General features: G+C 37.2%; 2 protein-coding genes across 2 annotated transcripts; one reads left to right on the top strand and one right to left on the bottom strand.

The window, feature by feature from the left end:
* Positions 1–7,514: 7,514 nt before the first annotated feature.
* On the bottom strand, positions 7,515–8,459 carry LOC130025229 (olfactory receptor 51I2-like). The gene has a single exon (XM_056116175.1). It carries the CDS (start codon positions 8,457–8,459, stop codon positions 7,515–7,517), a length of 945 nt encoding a protein of 314 aa, XP_055972150.1.
* Positions 8,460–18,341: 9,882 nt separating this feature from the next.
* On the top strand, positions 18,342–19,310 carry LOC130025184 (olfactory receptor 52D1). Its single transcript, XM_056116131.1, has one exon. The coding sequence runs from the start codon at positions 18,354–18,356 to the stop codon at positions 19,308–19,310; it is 957 nt and encodes a 318-aa protein (XP_055972106.1). The 5' UTR covers positions 18,342–18,353.
* Positions 19,311–20,190: the final 880 nt, after the last annotated feature.

Below are 20,190 nucleotides of genomic sequence, written 5' to 3'. Positions count from 1 at the left end.
AACGAGACCCTGAGTCACTGCCCATTAATGGCCTTTCTGGCTCCTGATCAAGCTGCTTAACAGCCATGATCCAAGAGACTCAGGAACAAATCTCGGAACCCAGCAGGTTTTGGCAGAAATCCCTTAAGATTTAATTGTAAAAATTTGGAAATTTCAAAATCGTGCAGCCACTACTGCAGCCATACAGCATCATAAGTTATTCATAACCAGCAATAGAAAACAAATTGTCGATGGTTGCCTTTTCAGCAGATCTGAGTGTTGGGGTAAAGTCCTAAATAATAATGGTGGGTCAGGTGTCAAAATATTGAATGTAATCAAAGTAAAGAGAGAGTAATGTGGAAATTATCTGCCCCACAGGTAGGGGGAGGGTGTGGGAGAAGGAATACTGGGGGTTTGGTGGGTGGAAAATGGGCACTGGTGAAGGTACAGGTGTTTCATTGTATGACCGAGACCTTAAACCCAAAAGCTTTGTGACTGCTCTCACGGTGATTCAATAAATAAAATTATAAAAAATGGGGAAAAAAGAATTACAAAACATTTTTTTAAAGAATTACACCTCCTAAAGTAGTAGCACCAACTCAAAATGCCATTAATCTTGAACTTGAGAGTCAGATAGTCTAGGTTTGCCTCCTGTTTCCCCTTTAACTGTGTGCTCCCAGACAAGTTAATCTATTCTGTGAAGCTTCGGTGTATTTATCTGAAAATGAAGACAATTTTTCTTCCTCATAAGACCTGTTGACAAGACTTAGTAATTAAGTGTAAATTAATAAATTATATTTTATATTTTAGTGTAATGAGTCATCTATAAATACTATTATTAGTATGACTTTGTAGATGATAAAATGAACATCAGAGGGGCTGGAGCAATAACACAGCGGGTAGGGTATTTGCCTTGCACTCTTCTGACCCGTGCTTGATTCCCAGCATCCCATATAGTCCTCTGAGCACCGCCAGGGGTAATTCCTGAGTGCAAAGCCAGGAGTAACCCCTGTGCATCGCCAGATGTGACCTAAAAAGGGAAAAAAACGAGCATCAGATATTTCCACTGACCTGTTAGCTCAGTTGAGTGGAAATATCAAGTGGAATGGTTCCTAGCATAAAGGCACCATAAATATTCTGTCATTTGCTTTAAACTAATTATCTGATAATATCCTTTTGAATGCAGTGTAGATATTCAATATAGCATATGATTCTGGAGGATTGGTGTAGGAAATCAAGTCCCCTGAGTAAAACAAATTTGGTTTAGTTTAGACTATGAAGGTTACAAATATACACCCAAGCAGAAAGTCTACTGCTAGAATAGATTACCTTGACCTTAATTTTACCCATTAATGATGCTGGCTGATTGTTTATCACCCAATGGCCACAAGTATGTAAATACATCAGATTTTAGTTTTTTAGTACCTGTAAATTCTTTATATATTTGTTACCTCCTAATATACATGGAAATTGCTCTTAATATACCTATTAACATAAAAAATTGTTGATATATGGGACCTAAGGAAATGGTGGAGTGTATACATTGTACTAAACAAATGACCAGCCCATCCCCTTTTTTGAGGTTATTGAGGCTGTGCCTTGGAAAAGCAACATCTGTCTCATTTTTTTTCCCCACTGATCCTGATGAACAGAGGTTGAAGATACCAATCCATTGACTATATTGTGGTAAATCACCACAGATTGGAAAGTGGGACGTGAAAAATCAGTGTGTTTCCAATATGCACCAGATAAATCTTCTGGGGCCCAAAGTTAGGCTCTCCATAACCCCTATGGGCAGTGATGTTGACTCTTTATAGCTAATAGCCACATGTGAAGAAAATGACTCCGCTAGGAAAAGGTAGCACTTATCCCTTGAGATGAGCCAAGAGGCACACTTGGAAAGCATCTTCGTGCAGAGTCAACAGCACTAACATTCAGATCCTACTCTTAGGAAGCTCAGATTGTGATCATTTTCCTGCATTTTTGTTAGAAAGCATAATGTAATAATAAGAAAATATAGATATATATAACATAAATCTTCCAAAACTAAAACTAAGAAATGTGTGTCATTCCTGCCAACTAAATGTTATGTGCAGATCTACCAATGTAAAACAATGTCATAAAAGTGTACTTAATAATAAAAATCACCTGCTTGCCTTGTACACAACTGATCATGGTTCAATCTCCAAGATTAGGTGTGATCCCCCGGCCTTGCCAGGAGTTATCTGAGTGTGTAGTCATGAGTAAGCCCTAAGCACTACCTGATGTAGCATAAATAAACAAAAGAAAATTGTCATCATGCTATGAATAGTTTTTGATAATACTTTCTAAGTTTTGCTTTTCTAGAATTCTGTTGCTGCAGTAATAGCGTTCTTTTGTGTGTGTGTGTGTATCTTCTGGATTTTTCCCTTCTACGCTTTAACATATGAGAATTCTATTTCATTCATCCTATTTCTCAAATTTTTCTTTCAGTTTTGAGAAGAGAATATCAGTCATACAAAAAAATCTAGATTGACAAGAAAATCTTATATATGTATGTATATATATATATCATCCCAATTGCATTATGTATAAAGGAAGTTAAACTGAAGATAAATTTTACCATCCTTATTTGTATCAACTATGCAAAAAAAGTTTTGTTTCTAGTCATTAAAATTTATCTTTAAATTAATTATATATTTTAAATGTTGTTACATATATTTATTTTATTTATATTTGGTTTTGGACCATATCTGGCTGTGCTCAGGGCTTACTCCTGGCTCTGTGCTCAGGGATCCTTTCTAGCAATGCCAAGGAAGGCCATCCATGATGCTAAAGATTGATGTCTCCAGCTCTGTGGTTTCTAGTTAAAATATTCCTGAGACTTATTTTTAAAGTTTGTTCATGTACACGTTTATTAGTTAAAATATTGACTATTTGTGATAATATCATTACATTATATTTGTATTATTACATTATGTTTGGCACGGTCCTCCGGTTGTTCATCGATTTGCTTGAGCAGGCCCAGTAACATCTTTATCATGAGACTTGTTGTTACTGTGTTTGGCATATCTAATATGTCACGGGAGCTTGCCAGGCTCTGCGACGCGGGCAAGATACTTTTAGTAGCTTGCCGGGATCTCCGAGAGGGGCGGAGGAATCAAACTCGGGTCGGCCATGTTGGCCGCTTGTAAGGCAAATGCCCTACTGCTGTGCTATCGCTCCAGACGTGTTTGGCAAATTGTCTCAATTTTCAGTAATCTTTCCATTAAAGATTCATGTTTCCTTGATGCACCAATTCTGTCATTCGCAAATAATGACATTGTGGGTGTATTCATTCATTTATTTAATTCATATGTTTTGTTTTGTTTTGCTGCAGTGTCTCCAAAGCAGTGCAAAAGAGATCTGGGGGGTTCAGTGGAAATTCTAGACTAAGCAGGCCAGCAGTGCAACGTCAGGACCTAAAGATCAGGTGTATTTCTACTTTCAATATTTTCTTTCTTTTTTTACTACAGTTTTTTTAAATTCATATTGTCAATATAAATATCTACAAACATATGCTCACATATTTAACATAAAATTTACTTTATTATATGCTGGCAGATAATGTAATAAAATTTACATAAAATGACATTTTTTATCTTAAAAATTAGGTGAATGGCTGGAAGATAGCACAACAGTTAGAGCACATGTCTAGCATATGCACAAACTGGGTTCAATCTCTGGTACTGTATGGTCTTCTGAGCATTGCAGGACATTGACTGGAAGCACCCAGAACTTCTAGCATCGCCCTAGCAGTCCACAGCACTGAAAAATCTCAGTAGCACAAAATCCTTCACCCCCAACACAGATCCAAAGGACTAGTATCACCAGAATTGAAACTGGGCACCCTAGCATTGTTTGGGAGGCTCAAAATAATAAAACTGAATACATAAAAGTTTGATGAACAGTGTGTTATAGTAAACAAATGTTTATATATGAATCTTTAGCTCATAACATACCAATTGCTCTATGTAGCACTATAGCACTGTCCTCCCGTTGTTCGATTTGCTTGAGTGGGCACCAGTAAAGTCTCCACTGTGAGACTTGTTACTGTTTTTGGCATATTGAATATGTCACAGGAAGCTTGACTGGCTTTGCCGTGTGGGCAGGATACTCTTGGTTGCTTGCCAGGCTCTCCAGGAGGCATGGAGGAATTGAACCCGGGTTGGCTACATGCAAGGCAAATGCCCTACCCACTGTGCTATCACTCCAGCCCATTGTTCTATGTATTTGATGTTATATATGTTCGTGAATATTTTATTTGAAATAATAAAATTGACATTTTAAAAATTATAGATGAGGGAACAGGAAGATGGTTCAGAGATTAGATAAAATATCTTGCATGAAACTGTTCTCATTTGGTTCTCAAGCACCAGCTGGTTCCCTGAGAGCTACCCAGTGGCCTGGTAATCGCTAATAAGATGGACTCTCACAAACACCACATCCTAATACCTAGCATTAAAATATTTGGTCCACAAGGTGATATTTACCATTTTATATTTTTTCATTTTATTTTATTTTTTATAAAGTTGTTCGTAATATTTGATTACATTTAATATTCGAACACCAATCCCACCACCATTACACCTTCCCACCACCATATTTTGAATATTTTCATCCTGAACCCCAAACCTTCCCTCAAAGCGGAACTGAAATAATTTATTTGGTATTGCTTATTATGAATAATCTGCTAGAAATTATCAAAAAAAAGATTTCTTAGGGGAAAGTGTGTGAAAATTGTTTTATTTCACCCAGGAGCCATTCATCCCTTCTATAAGAGATTAGTAACATGTTGTTAAAGGTTGAGCCTTGTGTGCTTATATATATAGATAGATAATAGATAGATGTAAATATAGATGTAGACATACAGATATAGATATATTTTCCCCTAAGATTTGTTGCCATCTACTTTAAACCCTCATCAAATGTTGTCTGCTACTCTTAGTATATCAGTGGTGTAAAGTATGAGATGTGAAGAAATAGAGTCAGTTATGAGTGGGGCTCTTCCAAACATGTGGAGAGAGACCATGAGCATCACAGTGGTTGAATTCCGGAGGTTTTAAGCTGCTGGGGCTGGCTCCATTGGGGTGGGGAGGGCCTCACATGCCCCCACCTCCAGGTTGCCCTAAATGAAAAAGTCTGGCGCAGGGTCTGGAGGCATATTTAACTCAAAATATACTACCAGCTCCAGCAGCTGAAAACCTCCAAAACTCAACCTCCACCATGCTCATGGCCACTCTCCACACAATTAGGTGAGCCTCACCCATGAATGAATCTGCTGAAAACCCAGGTATACAGGACTTGTGACTGAAAACTCCAGAATAAATGGAACTTGGAATGGGTGACCTCCCCCAGCTCCCCATATTTCTGGCAGCTTGGCAGTCACCCCTGCAAGTCACCTCTGGAGCCATATAATCTCATCAATGGCCATGATCCAAAGACTCAACAATGTATATCTCAGAAAATAACTCAGAATGATATACCATAAACCATGTTATATTTTTATAGAATTTTTAAAATCAAATCACCATGGTATATAGTTAAAAAGTTGTTCATGATTGACTTTCAGTTATGCAATGTTCCAATACCCATATTTTCATCAGCACATACTTCCACAATTAATGTCCCCAGTTTCTCTTCTGTCCATTCTCACCCCACTCCCACAGACTACCTCTATGACAGAGACTTCCTCTTTTTCTCTCTCTTTATCCCTCTCTCTCCCTCTCACTCTTATTTTCCTCTTAGACACTGTGACTTGCAAAACCATAGTGGGTTGAAAAGGTACCACACATATCACTTTACCTCCTCACAGCACTCAGTTCTTGTCCAGAGTGATCATTTCCACCTATCATTGTCATAGTGGATCTTTCTCTGTCCTAACTGAACTCCTTCTCCATCTGTGGCAAGTTTCCTACCATGGACTAGTCCTCATGACCCTTGTTTCTATTGTCTTTGAGCATTACTCTCATACTATTTTTTTAATATCTCACAAATCAATGCAATCATTTCTTGTTTCTGACTCATTTTACTCAGCAGGGTACTCTCCATGTCCATACATGTATAAACTAATTTTATGGCTTCATTTTTCCTAACAACTGCTTAGAGTTCCTTGTATATGCAGAAAGAAAGCTCTCCTTCACTGCTGGTAGGAATGTAAATTGGCCTAGTCTTTTTGGAAAATAACATGGACATTCCTCAAAAAACATGAAATTAAGCTTTCATATGACCCAACAATACTGCTCCTGGGAATATACCCTGGAGGCTCAAAAACATTGCAGAAAAGCAAACTGCATTCCTGTGTTCATTGCAACACTGTTCACAAGAGCCAGAATCTGAAAACAACCCAAGTTCTGAGAACAGAGGAGTAAATAAAGAAACTATGGTACATATACTGTTAAGTGTATGACTATTATTGTTGAACAATATTCTGAAGCAAATCCATCTTACTTACCTGAAACTTTATTTCTATTGTTTTATTGTTTTTTTTTCTTTTTTTTGAGGGGGAGCAGTAATTCTGGACACTTTGAGTCAGGCTAAAGTCATATTCCTGGCTCTGTACTCAGGGATCACTCTCTGTGGACTTTGAGGAACAATATGGGTTGCCAGGAATGGAACTCAGGGGGAAGGAGGGCTGTGTGCAAGGCAAGCACCTAACCTACCTATCTCTCCAGCTACAATTGTATTCCTTGTAACTAATTTCCCCCATTTTTTCCTCTCTCTCCAGTCACCAACAACCAATACTTGGAGTCTATGAATCTGACTATTTTGTATAACTCTAAGTGAAATTATGCAGCATTCTGTTTTTATGTGACTGCCTACTTAACTTAGCATAATGTCATCTATGTCACATATCTTATAACTTCCTTTCTTTCAAGTGTTGAATAATGAATCTAAGGTGTCACATAGGCTAGGCAAGTGATCTACTACTGAACTACTTCCCCAGCTCCATAGCTTCCTTTTTTTAAGGCTAATACTGCATAGTGTATACATATTTTCTTTGCATATTTTTAGATTATTAGATTTAGGTTTTCCTCAAATATTGCTAGTGATACAATTAACATGAAAGTAATATATTTTTGATATTTTTCTTTCAATACTTTTAGATATATGCCAAAAAATAAAAAGGTTGAATCATATGGTTGTAATATCAAAAACACATATAGAATAAAAACCAAAAAGTGGAACAATGTCATTTAAAAGCATTTTGTAGGAAATATGAGAGAAAGATACTATGACTAAATGAGAATTATTATAAGCATACAGTCTCAAATTAAAAAGAATAGGGGAGTTGTATTTGCTGTACTTAATTATTTTTATTATAAACCAGTTTACTTCATCAACTCCTGGTGGCTTCAGTCTCAGTATTTGTCAGTGTTAATCAGACATTCAAAGGCATAAATACTTTATTACCTGGAAGAAAATTCTAAAATTTTTCTGAAAGCAATTTTTAAGCCTAAAAATTATAGTGATATTGAATTTCCTCAGATTATTTGATCTTTAAAATTGCTTGCTGCTTAAAACTTGGTTCCCAGTAGTATTTTGAAAAGCCTTCGACGAATCTCTTTAGTTTTGATGGAATAGATGACAGGATTGAGCATTGGAGGTACAAAAAGATAAATAAGGGACATGAGTGTGTGCACATATTCTGGGGCATGCCGCCCATAACGAGCAGCCATAGACACACTAACCATGGGTACATAAAAGATGAGCACAGCACACAAATGTGAGACACACGTGTTAAGTGTCTTTAACCGTTCCTCCTTTGATGCAATGGCAAGTACTGAACGCAGTATGAGAACGTAAGAAAGGAGAATGAGCGCTGAGTCCAGACCAAAGGTAGAAATGACGATGAATAGACCAAAGATATTATTGATGGTAATGTCCCCACAGGGCAGCCGGATCAGATCTGGATGCAGACAGTAGGCATGGGAAAGTATGTTGGCCTTGCAGAATGGCAGCCTTTTCAGAAGAAAAGCTAGTGGGAAAACCATACAGAAACTGCGGATGATAACAGATATGCCCATGCTCACCACTCGGGCATCACTGAGCACTGTAGTATAGCGTAATGGGTTACAAATGGCCACATAGCGGTCAAAGCTCATGATCAGCAGGATCCCTGATTCCAAGAAGGAGAAAAAATGAATAAAGAACATCTGAGCCATACAGGAATCAAAGTTGATCTTCCTCACATGGAAGCAAAATGTGACCAACACTGTGGGCAGGGTGGAAAGGGACACCCCTATATCATTCACTGACAGCAGGGACAAGAAATAGTACATAGGCTGATGCAAGCTCTGCTCCTCCTTGACAATGAAAAGGATAAGGGCATTACCCACAATGGAGACAAAGTAGAGGGCACCAAGAAGCAGAAATATCCAGTGTTGGGAGGTTTCCAGTCCGGGGAGCCCTGTCAGGATGAAAGAAGGCAAGTCTGAGCTGTTGTGGTGAATATTTTCCATGGATATATGGAACAACCGCTATCCTGTAAAGGAGATCAACATACAGTTTTATTCAGAAGCTACACAGAATATGTATGACTCTCATATAATCCTCCAATCCCTCAAGATAGCAATAACATGTTTTGCTGACCCTAAGCAATCAGTTATGACTCTCGCTTCATTAAACTTAATGTATTTTATAAATGAACAAGAACTTAATGAATAGTCTTTTTTCTGGATGACAACATTTTTTTAATCAGACTTGTCATTTATTTTTAAATACCATCATCACCCAGATTTGTCATTTTTTGAATGATATTATTATTATATGCCCACGACTGAGATGCAAATTTCAAACATCACTTTTTCTTTTTCTTTCATTTACCTTGTTCTTTGCTTGAGCGGGCCCAGTAACGTCTCCATTGGAGACTTTGTTGTTACTGTGTTTGGCATATCGAATATGTCACGGGGAGCTTGCCAGGCTCTGCCGTGCGGGCGAGATACTCTCGGTAGCTTGCCAGGCTCTCTGAGAGGGGTGGAGGAATCGAACTTGGGTCGGCCATGTTGGCTGCGTGCAAGGCAAACGCCCTACCGCTGTGCTATCGCTCTAGCCCAGTCTTTACTTTTACTTTACTTTTACCTTGTTCTTTAAATCGGGTAACAGCTTATCAACATACTGATACCAAAGTGCCTCATCAGCACTTTTCTCATTTCTTTCTACCCAATTTTTTTCACATTTTGGACCCAAGAAATTATATTCTGATACGTAACAACAGAATTATATTCTTATACTGTAATAATACACTCTCTTGCCTTTCTTTACCTGACTTTCTTATCTTGGGATGACACTTTTTGTTTTCTTTGGGGCCATACCTGGTGATGCTCAGGTTTACATTTGATTCTACCTTGAATGTTTGCTTATTACTAAATTATCAAATATGACTCATTACTCTAAAATCAAAACCTCTGAAATTAACACTAAATCACAATTTTGGGGGCCAGATAAGTTATGTAGTAATTTCCAACTTGGATTTAATTCCCAATGTCCCAAGTGTGCTCCCAACCAAGAGCAATCCCTAAATACAGAGCCAGGAGTAAACACTGAGCACAGTTGGCTGTGCCTGCTGCAAAAAATAAATTAATAAATCTCTTTTTTCTCTTTTTATTACTTTTTCATAAACCAAGATATACCCCTTTTCGATTTGTTTTATCCAGACAGGAACTGCAGTTCTGCCTCTGAGCTCTCCCAGAATGAATGAACATACCTTTTCTGTCTCTCTTCCAAGGCTCGAGATGAGTAATGCCTTCCCCAGGAATACTGGCTGGCCACTGCAAGAGAGATCACTTCATTCCCTTAAATGTCACTCCCACAGAAAGAAATTTACTTCTTCTTCTTTAACATTTCTGTCTTTGCTCAGTGAGACCTCCTGTGCTTTCTGTATAAGTTGGAGATGCTAAAATGCACAGGAAAAGAGATTTTAACTATCTAATTTAAATAGCTGTGAAAATTCTTAGGACCCAAATTTTTGTAGCTATAAACTCCTGCTCTATACCTTCAACTTTAGCTTTTCATTTTCCTTTTTTATTTCAACTATATTAAACATCTATACTTTTTCTTCTTAGGATGCAATTCCTTTTTTATTTAAGATTATTTTTCAGTCACTGTAGATTACAAAGTTATTCACGATGGATTTCAAGCATATTCCAACACTGATCCCTACCAGTGTCCATTTGACTGCACCAAAACCCTCTTTTTTTGTTTTTAAATCAATCACCATGAGGTACAGTAACAGACTTATAAACTTTCATGCTTACATTTCGGTCATACAATGATCGAGTACACATCCCTCCACCAGTGCCCTTTCTCCACCACCAATGATCCCAGTATCCCTCCCACCATGCACACCCAATCCCCCCTGCCCCACCCCACCCCACTTCTGTGGCAGGGCATTCCCTTTTGCTCTCTCTCGCCTATTGAGTTTTGTGGTTTGCAGTATAGGTATTGAGTGGCCATCATGTTCGGTCTATAGTCTACTTTCAGCTCTTATCTCTCATCTCAAGCGGGCCCTCCAAGCACCCTTTACTTGGGGATCCCTTCTCTATCTGAGCTGCCTTTTCCCCCAGCATGCAAGGCCGGCTTCCTAGCTGTGGATCAATCCTCCTATTACTCATCTCTACTATTATTGGGTGTAAGCCTCCCATTCTGCAAGACCCTCTTTCCCTTTGATCCACCAGACAGCCTCTATGACAGGTATTTTTTTTCAAACTTTTAACATTTTGGTTTCAGTACTTTACTAATAGGGTTTCATGTGTATGCTTTACCATCTCTCAGTACCCCCTCCTTCTCTCAGTTGACCCCTTCCCTCCACCATTATTGCACTGTTCTCTTCTCTTACCCTATCCCCAACTACCAGCTTGGTATGCTTCCTACAGAATACCAGTTCAAATGTTCTTTATTTTAGCACAATATTCTATTTTGTAGTTTATGTACTAGATACTTTTGGCTTTCACAAATAATACCTAACACTAATATTATCCTAATTATTTTAACTAATTATATATTCATAATTAATAAAAATAAAATATGTATTATATAACAGATAACTAATTATAATGCTTAAACTCTGATATTATAATAATAATTATCTGAGAATGATTCCTCACCATTTTATAATCTATTATGACTTGGTACCCTTTGCAAATACAATTTTTCTGTCTTAAGCAAAATATTATATCAATGAAACAAAAAGATCAGAAATCAGAAAGAAATTCCCTCATTCAAATATAAGAGTCTGGGAAAAAGTTTTAGAACCGCTGTTGAAGAATGGAGACACTGGCATTTGAAGCAGTAGGGAATAAAACATGGATAGTCCCTCACAAGAATATGTAATATAATAAGCTGCCATTTATACCACACAAAGAAACCAAATCTTAATACTTTAGAAAATTGTGCTAAAGAGATGTGTAAATGACCCACTGCTGAACAGCCCACCTTGAATTTCATTCCTCATGTACATATTTCACATATGCCAAATACCAGTAACAATGATGGGTCTCATTCTCCTAAATAGCCTTGAATATAATCTCAGGGCTAGGATGAAAGAGACGTTACTGGGGCCTGCTCGAGGCAATCGACGAATATTTCACCAATAGAAGTCCAAAATTCTCTTACCTAAAACCTGATGCTACAGAATAACTTTTATAGCACCCGAAACTTAAAATAAGATTATAACAAGATAGCATAGAGTGGTGATGAGTTTTTTCCAGAATAAGTCAGACCAAAAATGAAGACAGGGTATAAAGAAAATGATAATCAGTGGGATCTAATGACAGAGGAAAGCGGAAAGACAGAAGCAGAGTGAGACAGTGGGAAAACAAGATACAAAAATAATACAGAAATTGGAAAGATGTAGAAAAGAGAAAGATGTAGAAAAGGGAAAGCCAGGACTAAGAAGATATTTTAGAAAAACTATGTATAAAAAATTTAATGTGGGAGAAATTAAATCCATATAAAAGGATCAAGAACAGCTACAAGAAAATGCTTTCCTCTATTCTTTGAGGTTCCTGGAGAAATAGGTTGTTTTCCTCCATCAGACTACTACCACAGAAGATCCTCCACATACCACAGTTCATAGGCATTCACTTAGGCTCTAGGCAGTTGAGGGTCATGGCAAGGCATTATATCATCCAGACAAATTCTCTGGGAATAAACTCCTCCTCAGAGCATCCCACTGGACACTGTGTGCTGTATTCTCAGGGGTGACAAATTTGTTTGCAAGGGCAAAGCAACAATTCCTCTCCTCCCAGCTAAGCAGAGCTTACTTGCCCTCATACCAGGTTCTCTCGACTCCTTGAGCATCACAAAGATAAGTCCTGAGGAAAATACAACTGATAAAGGATATAAGTGCCATGAGGTGTAGTGGTGTTTAATAACCCAATAATATAATTTATTCTTTGCCCTTCAGTGAAATGATTTCTTCTACTCAATCCAGGTCTATACTTCAGGTGTCATTTCTTAGGGGACTGTCACCAAAAAAAAAAATGTAGCACTTCTTAGGATCATGGTTTACTGTTTACTGAAATACAATAGTATTTATTTATTTGTATCTACTACTTTTAATTTAGGTGGCTCTTATAAGCAGTACTCATGGCTCTGGTGCCCCTACTAAGAGATTTTCAGCAAAATGATAGGGGTTCAATTTGAGGGTCTGAAGATGTGGATTTGATAGGGCTGTGTAGTGCCAGAGATTATCCAGGCCATTCAAACATTATTCTAGATCCTTCAGTTCTACAGTCAGCATTGCTTGGGGGGACCATGTAATATAAGGGATCAAACTGGGGTTGGTAACATGCAAGCTATTTACTTTTGACAGTGCCATTACTCTTTGACATCTTTAAGTCACCTATAATACTGTTTAATATTATCCTTAATCATCCTGTACTTCATAAAGAACTACATAAAAATGGTCCCCTTCAGTCGAAAATCAAATTTATCAGTAAATATTCACTCTCTATTTTAAAGTTGAGAGTACATAATACCAAAGGAGGTCAAGTTCAATTCAAATTGATTGAAGTACTGTTGTGCAGTACTCTCTTACTTTTACATACTTTTTTTTACTTATTATCACTAGCATTTATGTTCTTACTCAAGGAACTTCTGTGCTTTAATTCAATCTGTGCATATATCCTTTTTGGAGAAAACTATTTGCTTATTTTTTCTGATATTTCAAGGACCATGAGAATACTGCTTGATTTTCTGAGGTCTATAAACTCAGAGAACTTGTGTTAATCACAGTTTCAAATGTCAAAGACATCTGGGTGGTAGGAAACTGGGAACACTGATGATGGTAAGTATACACTGGAGAAGGGATGTGTGTTGGAATATTGTATGACTGAAACTCAATCATGAACAACTTTGTAACTTTGTATCTCACTGTGGTTCAATTAAAATTAAAAAGAAAAAACAACACTGCTTTCCTCTTGGTACCCTAGAAAGGAGTTAGAAAGACTGTTTCTCAGTCTTGTTTCTCAGCAAGCTGATTCCTCAGTATCCATTTCAATGACTTATCTGCTGCTCCAGAGACCTGGTGTCTGTTGTTGTCTGTGTGTGTAGAGACAACCAACATCTAGCTTCTTGAGAAAGTCAGACACACCTTGTACTGAACATACTCACTAGTCCTCACATGAAGCTTCAGAGATATGACTTTAAAAGAAGTAGATGTGCAAGAGAGATGGGCCTTGTTGTTCAGGAATGATAAAGGGGAAATTACAGTTGATAAGAGGCAAAAAACCATGAGTTATTTATACTATAGAACTCTTGATGTGATGGAAATTAATAAATATATATAGAAAATTTATAACAATGTCTGACATGTAAACTGCCTTATATAAAATATAAATTTAAAAAGTTATGGGTAAATATTCTCTACCTTGGAATTTTGCCCTCATCTCAACCTGGGATGTGGACTCAGCTTTCCCTCCTCTGAAGAAGCCCATGTTCTCTCTTGAACATGCTTCATATCTCTCTCATATACCTTCTCTCCTTCCCTCTTCCCTATACCCTTAATAAGTGCAGATTATTATTATATGCAAACCATATAATTTGCAGATTCAGTCATTTAAAAAAATTCTGCAAACTTTCTGGTGGGTATGGTTGAGTAAATCTTGAGAAGTTAAGAATCAGAAAGGCCAGGCCAGCTACAGCAGTGTTTAGTGATTGATTGTGACCAGATGCAGTGATCTCTAATAGAAATATCCTTGTGCAAGGATTGGAAAGATGGCTCCTGTCAAGACATATGTGAATGTCAGATTAAGAGTACTATATCAGTCCTTATGGGGCTCTGCTTCATGAACATATGGTCCACATAGTTTCACGGCACTCTTATTCCAAATGGCCCTGTGACATTACCACTTCCCAATCATTATTATAAAATTCTTAATAATTTTGTCTTTGAACTTGTATCTCATAAGTGAAACCTGATGATATAATGACATATAAACACATTCACCACTGCTACTTTATGCCTCATCACATAAATTGCTCCCTTAACACAGAAACACAGAGTTCTGGTGTACCCACAATTAATAGAAGCTGAGGAAAAAACACAGAAGAGATAATGAGGAGACAAGGAAGGAAAATGAAGTTAGAGATGAGAATGTGGGTAAAACACAATATACTAATTTAATTTCCATTTTTCCTAAAACACCTAAAGGAACATTTACCTTCTTTAGTCCTCAATTTATCATTAACATCTCTTTTGCTTCTCTCAACATGTACATCAGAGGTCATGTCCCTCGAGGAAGCCACTTTGGTTTTAGCACCTGCGCATCACAGAGAAGAATCAATAAATAAACTTGCTCGTAATTAGATTATTGACCAGAGTAGCTGATAGTTTACTCAGAGCAGTTTGAGTAAACTCAAGACATTTACTGACCCCACAAAACAGTTGGATAAAAGATCATCTCTTTGGGCCTGTTTGTACATTCAGACTCGTCTACTTCCTCATAACATGTTACTGAAGCTGCACAGAAACACATCCTTTATCTTCTTATAACACTTTATATTCAGAGTTACACCTCTACACAAGCCACCAGTTCAACACACTCTCTCCAAATATATTCACACTCACCCTCACACAGTACAACCTCTCGAGCACTCCAACATCAGCCTGTTCCTCCTGCAAATGCGTGTCTACCACACAGGTATGTTCTTAACATAAGATTGCTAAAAATCAAAAATAAAGCTGTGCTCAATGAAAGAATACAGAATTAAATTATCGCAGGTAAGATCATAGAGGTGCACCTCAAATGACAAGATAGTGGGACTATTTTGAGAGAACATTGTGAATATAGGGGGAGAATACAGCTCAATTTTTAAGTCTTTTTAGATCTCACATTCATTCATGGCAACAAAATAGCTGCTTTCTTGAAATAATCATTTAGCATACCTCTTGGGGTGAAAATAGTCTGGGAAGAGAGATAAAGGAACTGTGGAAATGATTCCAGCTCTCTGCTTCTACCATCCTTTTTTTTGTTTTGTTTTCCTCTTCCTGTTAAGGCAAAGCTGAATGCCAGCTGTTGTCATCTATGCAAAAAAAAAAAAAAAAGGTTCCCGAGTTCTCTAAACTCTTTCAAATTCAGATATAAACTAAAATGAGGGGCCAAGGAGATAGTGCAGTGGATAAGGTATTACTTTGCTACTGGCTAGCCAGTTTCAACATAAATTCCCCCAACATTGCCAGTAGTGATCCCTGAGCAGAGTTAGTCCTAAACACAGCTGGGTGTGGCCCCTGAAAGCCAAACTGAAAGTGATAATGGTATTGTAAATGATTAGAAAAAATGTCTTGCTTGAAAGAAACAGTAATTCAGAGAGTGTATTAATGTATGTTTGGAGAAGCAACAAGTATATGACTGAATTAGAGGATATAAAAACTCATTTCTGATTTTCTTTTAGCATGCTTCATGATCTACACCTATAAGTTCAGTCATCTGAACTTTACCTTCTCATTGTTTAAGGATTTAAATGATCATTGTAATTATTTTTCACAGGAGGTTGTGAGGAGATAAAGAATATATAAGTAGTGATATCTGAAATGCATGAAGTTTTTTCTTTTTGTCTAATTTTTATTTCCTTCTCCCAAACTTTCAAAAAACTTTCAGTTCACTTTTGATTGTTGCTATTCAGAGTGTTTTCTTTCATTTTTTTTTTCATTTTTATTGGTGAGACACCATGAGGTACAGTTGTAGACTTACAAAATTTTGTGCTTGGGTTTCAATTATACAATGATCAAATACCCATCCCTCCACCAGTGCCCATTTCCCACCTCCACGGATCCCAGTATCCCTCCCACCCCCCATCCTCCCCATCCCACCTTGCCTCTGTGGCAGGGCATAGCCTTTTGTTCTCTCTCTCCTTTTGGGTGTTGTGGTTTGCAAAAGAGGCATTGAGTGGCAATCATGTTTGGTCTATAGTCTACTTTCAGCATGGAATCCATGAATTTTTAATAAAAAAATACCACTTTTTCCTCAATCACATTTTATGAAACCAGTAAATCACTTTATGCACTCCCAATTTATACATTTCTTTTTAAGAAAGCACAAAAACATTATGAGTTTTTCCCACTATCACATAAATGCCACAGTAGAAATAAATAAGAGAGTGACTAGAAAGAGAATGAGTCAATTTATTTCAAATTAAGACTTTCAGTGACCAGAGAGATAGTGTAGGGGTAAAGGAACTTGCTTTATATGTGGCTGAATATGCTTTGTTCCCTGGCACCTCATTGGTTGCTAAAGTACTTCCCAGAATAAACCTAAGCACAGACCCATGAGTAATCCCTGAGTGTGAAAATACACGATAGCGGGACTGGAGTGATAGTACAGCAGATAGGGCATTTGCCTTGTAGGCGGCGGACCCAAGTTCGATTCCCAGCATCCTATATGGTCCCCCGAGCAGCGCCAGTAGTTCCTAAGTATAATCAGGTGTGACCCAAAAAGCAAACAAAACAAAACAAAAAAAGAAAATACATGATAGCTTTCTACAGCAAAAAAAAATTCCATTGTAGCCAAGTAGTATTCCGCTGTGTGTATGAACCATAGTTTCTTTATTTAGTAATCTGTTCTTGGACATTTGTATTGTTTCCATATGTGGGCTACCTGTGAATAGTGTTTCAATGAACATAGGAGCACAAATGTCTTCTCTGTCTGGATAGAGTTCTTAGGTCCTTGGGTATATGCCAAAAAGTGGAATTGTTGGATTATATGGAACTAAATTTCTAGTTTTTGGAGAGTGAAGTTAGAAGGAGAGAGACAGACACAGAATGAGCTACCCAAAAAAAACTTAGTAAAGAAATGACAGATGCCAAAGACAACACAAACTGAGAACTGGTGTATGAAATACTCCCATTAATAGTAGTATCTCTCAGCTACTATTAATAGTATTACCTAAAATGAAACATAAAACAAAAACTCCATTACCAGAATATCTTCCCTGTCAGCAAATTTATGGCATTCTATTTTCCCTCTTCATCTGCCTCTATCAGCAGTTGGTATTCCAACATTTCTTAACCTCTTGCTATTATACTATGGGTCAGTCTCTCTCATTGCCATTCCAATATGTCTCTTGTTTTCTTCTATTTTATTCTCAAAAAAATGAATATGCTGTAGATATTTCTTCATGAGATATGTAACTATGCTCAGAACTTCTAGTGTCTTTCTACACAATTCAGGTAGTATATAAAAATTATCTAGCATGTGGGAAGAAAATGTGTTCAGAAAATGAAGTTCAAAACTATGTAAATTGATGATATATATAACTCAAGTTTGCAAGAATTGAGAGATTAGTCAATTTTGACCAAATCTTTAGGTACAAACACAATCATAAATAGGTGGAAGCTGTAATTGCACAAACATAGTTTCAATAGGTGTGATTTTTCAAAGACATTGAATAAAATAAAAGATTAATATGGATCAGATAAAATGAAATAATTCTACACAGGGGAAATTTTGCTAAATCTTAAAAAACAGAGGAGAAACTATGAACAAGCAAGCATGCATGAGTAAAAGAATGAGGTACAAAAATTATAAGTAACCCTAGATGTGGATTCACTAAAGGTTAACTAAATGATGGAAAGGATATGTAGGAGTTAAGTCTTAAAGGACTACTCTGTACAGATTCTTAATCAAGTGCTTTGGTACTTAAAGAATTCATAACATGATTAATAAATAATATAGAACGTTGGCAGAAGAGAAACTAGATTATATGTGATAAAATACTGTAGGACTTTTGAGAAATTGATGTTCTCATATGAAAAACTTTATTATAAAAAATGTTATATTGATATGAATGATCCAAACACTTGATGCTACAGGACAGGTATATCATCATTCCTTGGAATTCTTCATTTGACAAGAAAAATGTCAGCTTCTAATGACAGTGATGATAGTCTTCCAACCACCCTCTTCCTGACCGGGATCCCAGGACTAGAAGGGGCTCACATATGGATTGCCATCCCCTTTTGTGTCATGTATCTGATAGCACTGGCTGGGAATGCTGCCCTCATCGTGGTCATTGCTTTGGACAATGTTCTTCATGCACCCATGTACCTGTTCCTTTCTCTTCTCTCACTTACTGACCTTGCTCTCAGCTCTACCACTGTGCCAAAAATGCTGGCCATTTTGTGGTTCCATGCTGGTGAGATTTCCTTTGGTGGATGTCTAGCCCAGATGTTTTGTGTCCATTCTATCTATGCTCTCGAATCATCAGTTCTACTTGCCATGGCCTTTGATAGGTATGTGGCTATTTGCAATCCACTGAGATATACCACCATACTCAACCATACTGTTATAGGCAAAATTGGTCTGGCTGGGCTGTTCCGTAGTGTGGCCATTGTCTCCCCTTTCATCTTCTTGTTAAAACGACTGCCCTACTGTGGTCATCGTGTTATGGCACACACATATTGTGAGCATATGGGCATTGCCCGGCTGGCCTGTGCTAACATAACTGTCAATATTGTCTATGGGCTTACTGTGGCCTTGCTGGCCATGGGTTTGGATTCTATTCTCATTACTATCTCTTACGGGTTCATTCTGCGTGCCGTCTTTCGTCTTCCATCTCGTGACGCCCAGCACAAGGCTCTGAGTACTTGCGGTTCTCACCTTGGAGTCATCTTGGTCTTCTATATCCCAGCCTTCTTCTCCTTCCTTACACATCGCTTTGGCCAACATCGAATCCCCAAAAATGTACATATCTTTTTGGCTAATCTCTATGTATTGGTACCTCCTGTGCTCAACCCAATCATCTATGGTGCCAGGACCAAGGAAATCAGAAGCCGGCTTCTAAAACTGCTTCACTTGGAGAAATTTGCAATATGAATTCTAAGCAGAGCTTGAAAAGGAAAAAACTATATGGACATAATAGCTGATTCATTTGCATGAATAGAGAGGAAAGCTTCGATAAGAAGAAACATTTAAAAGAAAAGTAAAATAATTGGAGATATCAATATTCACATTGAACATAAAATCTGAAGCTCCTGAGAAACTTGTCAAGAAAAGTGAAAATATTCCTAATATTCTTATTTAGCAGTAGCTGAACTTTGGGAAAGCCTCACTAGCTTTGATACTATCACTGTACAGAGTTCCAATAATGTATACTTTTGCCTCCATAGATCAAGGCTTACTAAAGATGAAATCAATTTTCATTATTAAAGGGGTCTGGATTTAATAAAAGAAATATGTACTGTGAGTAGACATAGAAAAAAACAATTTTTGAGGAAAAATTTGAATTCTGATTTTCTGCTCTGAGTGATGACTACAACATTATACTATAGTCAGAAAATTCTATTTAAATCCTTATTACTATTTCTACTTACTGATTTTGTTGCCTTGAACATGTTGCTAAATCTTTCTCTGCCTCAGTTCATCAGATTTTTACATGGAAAAATGTTAATATCTAACTCTTAATATTATGTGAGCAATTAAAACAATGAATGTAGAAAATGTATCAATTTGTATAAAATCCTCAATAAATCTGAGATCAGCAAGGTTTCTCAACATTAGTCAAGTTGCAGTTTAGCAATATTTTTCGTCATTTTACAGAATTGTGATGACAACTATATTATATAAAAATAAATGTTGAGTGCTTAGTACATGAATAGAATTCATATAACTATATTCACTTCCTTTCCTTATTTGGTCTCCATTTTTGATGTGCCTTTCCTTTTAACCATATTCTTTTTGCTTGTTTTTAGTGCGA

This window comes from Sorex fumeus, unplaced genomic scaffold (genome assembly GCF_029834395.1).
Source record: "Sorex fumeus unplaced genomic scaffold, SorFum_2.1 ptg000030l, whole genome shotgun sequence".
NCBI lineage: Eukaryota > Metazoa > Chordata > Mammalia > Eulipotyphla > Soricidae > Sorex > Sorex fumeus.
Note: the sequence above shows the minus strand (reverse complement) of the source record. Positions and strands in the feature narration are given on the sequence as shown.

Bases quoted from the DNA above. Each gene is read 5' to 3' on its own strand.
- LOC130025229 (XM_056116175.1), bottom strand. From the start codon at position 8,459: ATGGAAAATATTCACCACAACAGCTCAGACTTGCCTTCTTTCATCCTG.
- LOC130025184 (XM_056116131.1), top strand. From the start codon at position 18,354: ATGTCAGCTTCTAATGACAGTGATGATAGTCTTCCAACCACCCTCTTC.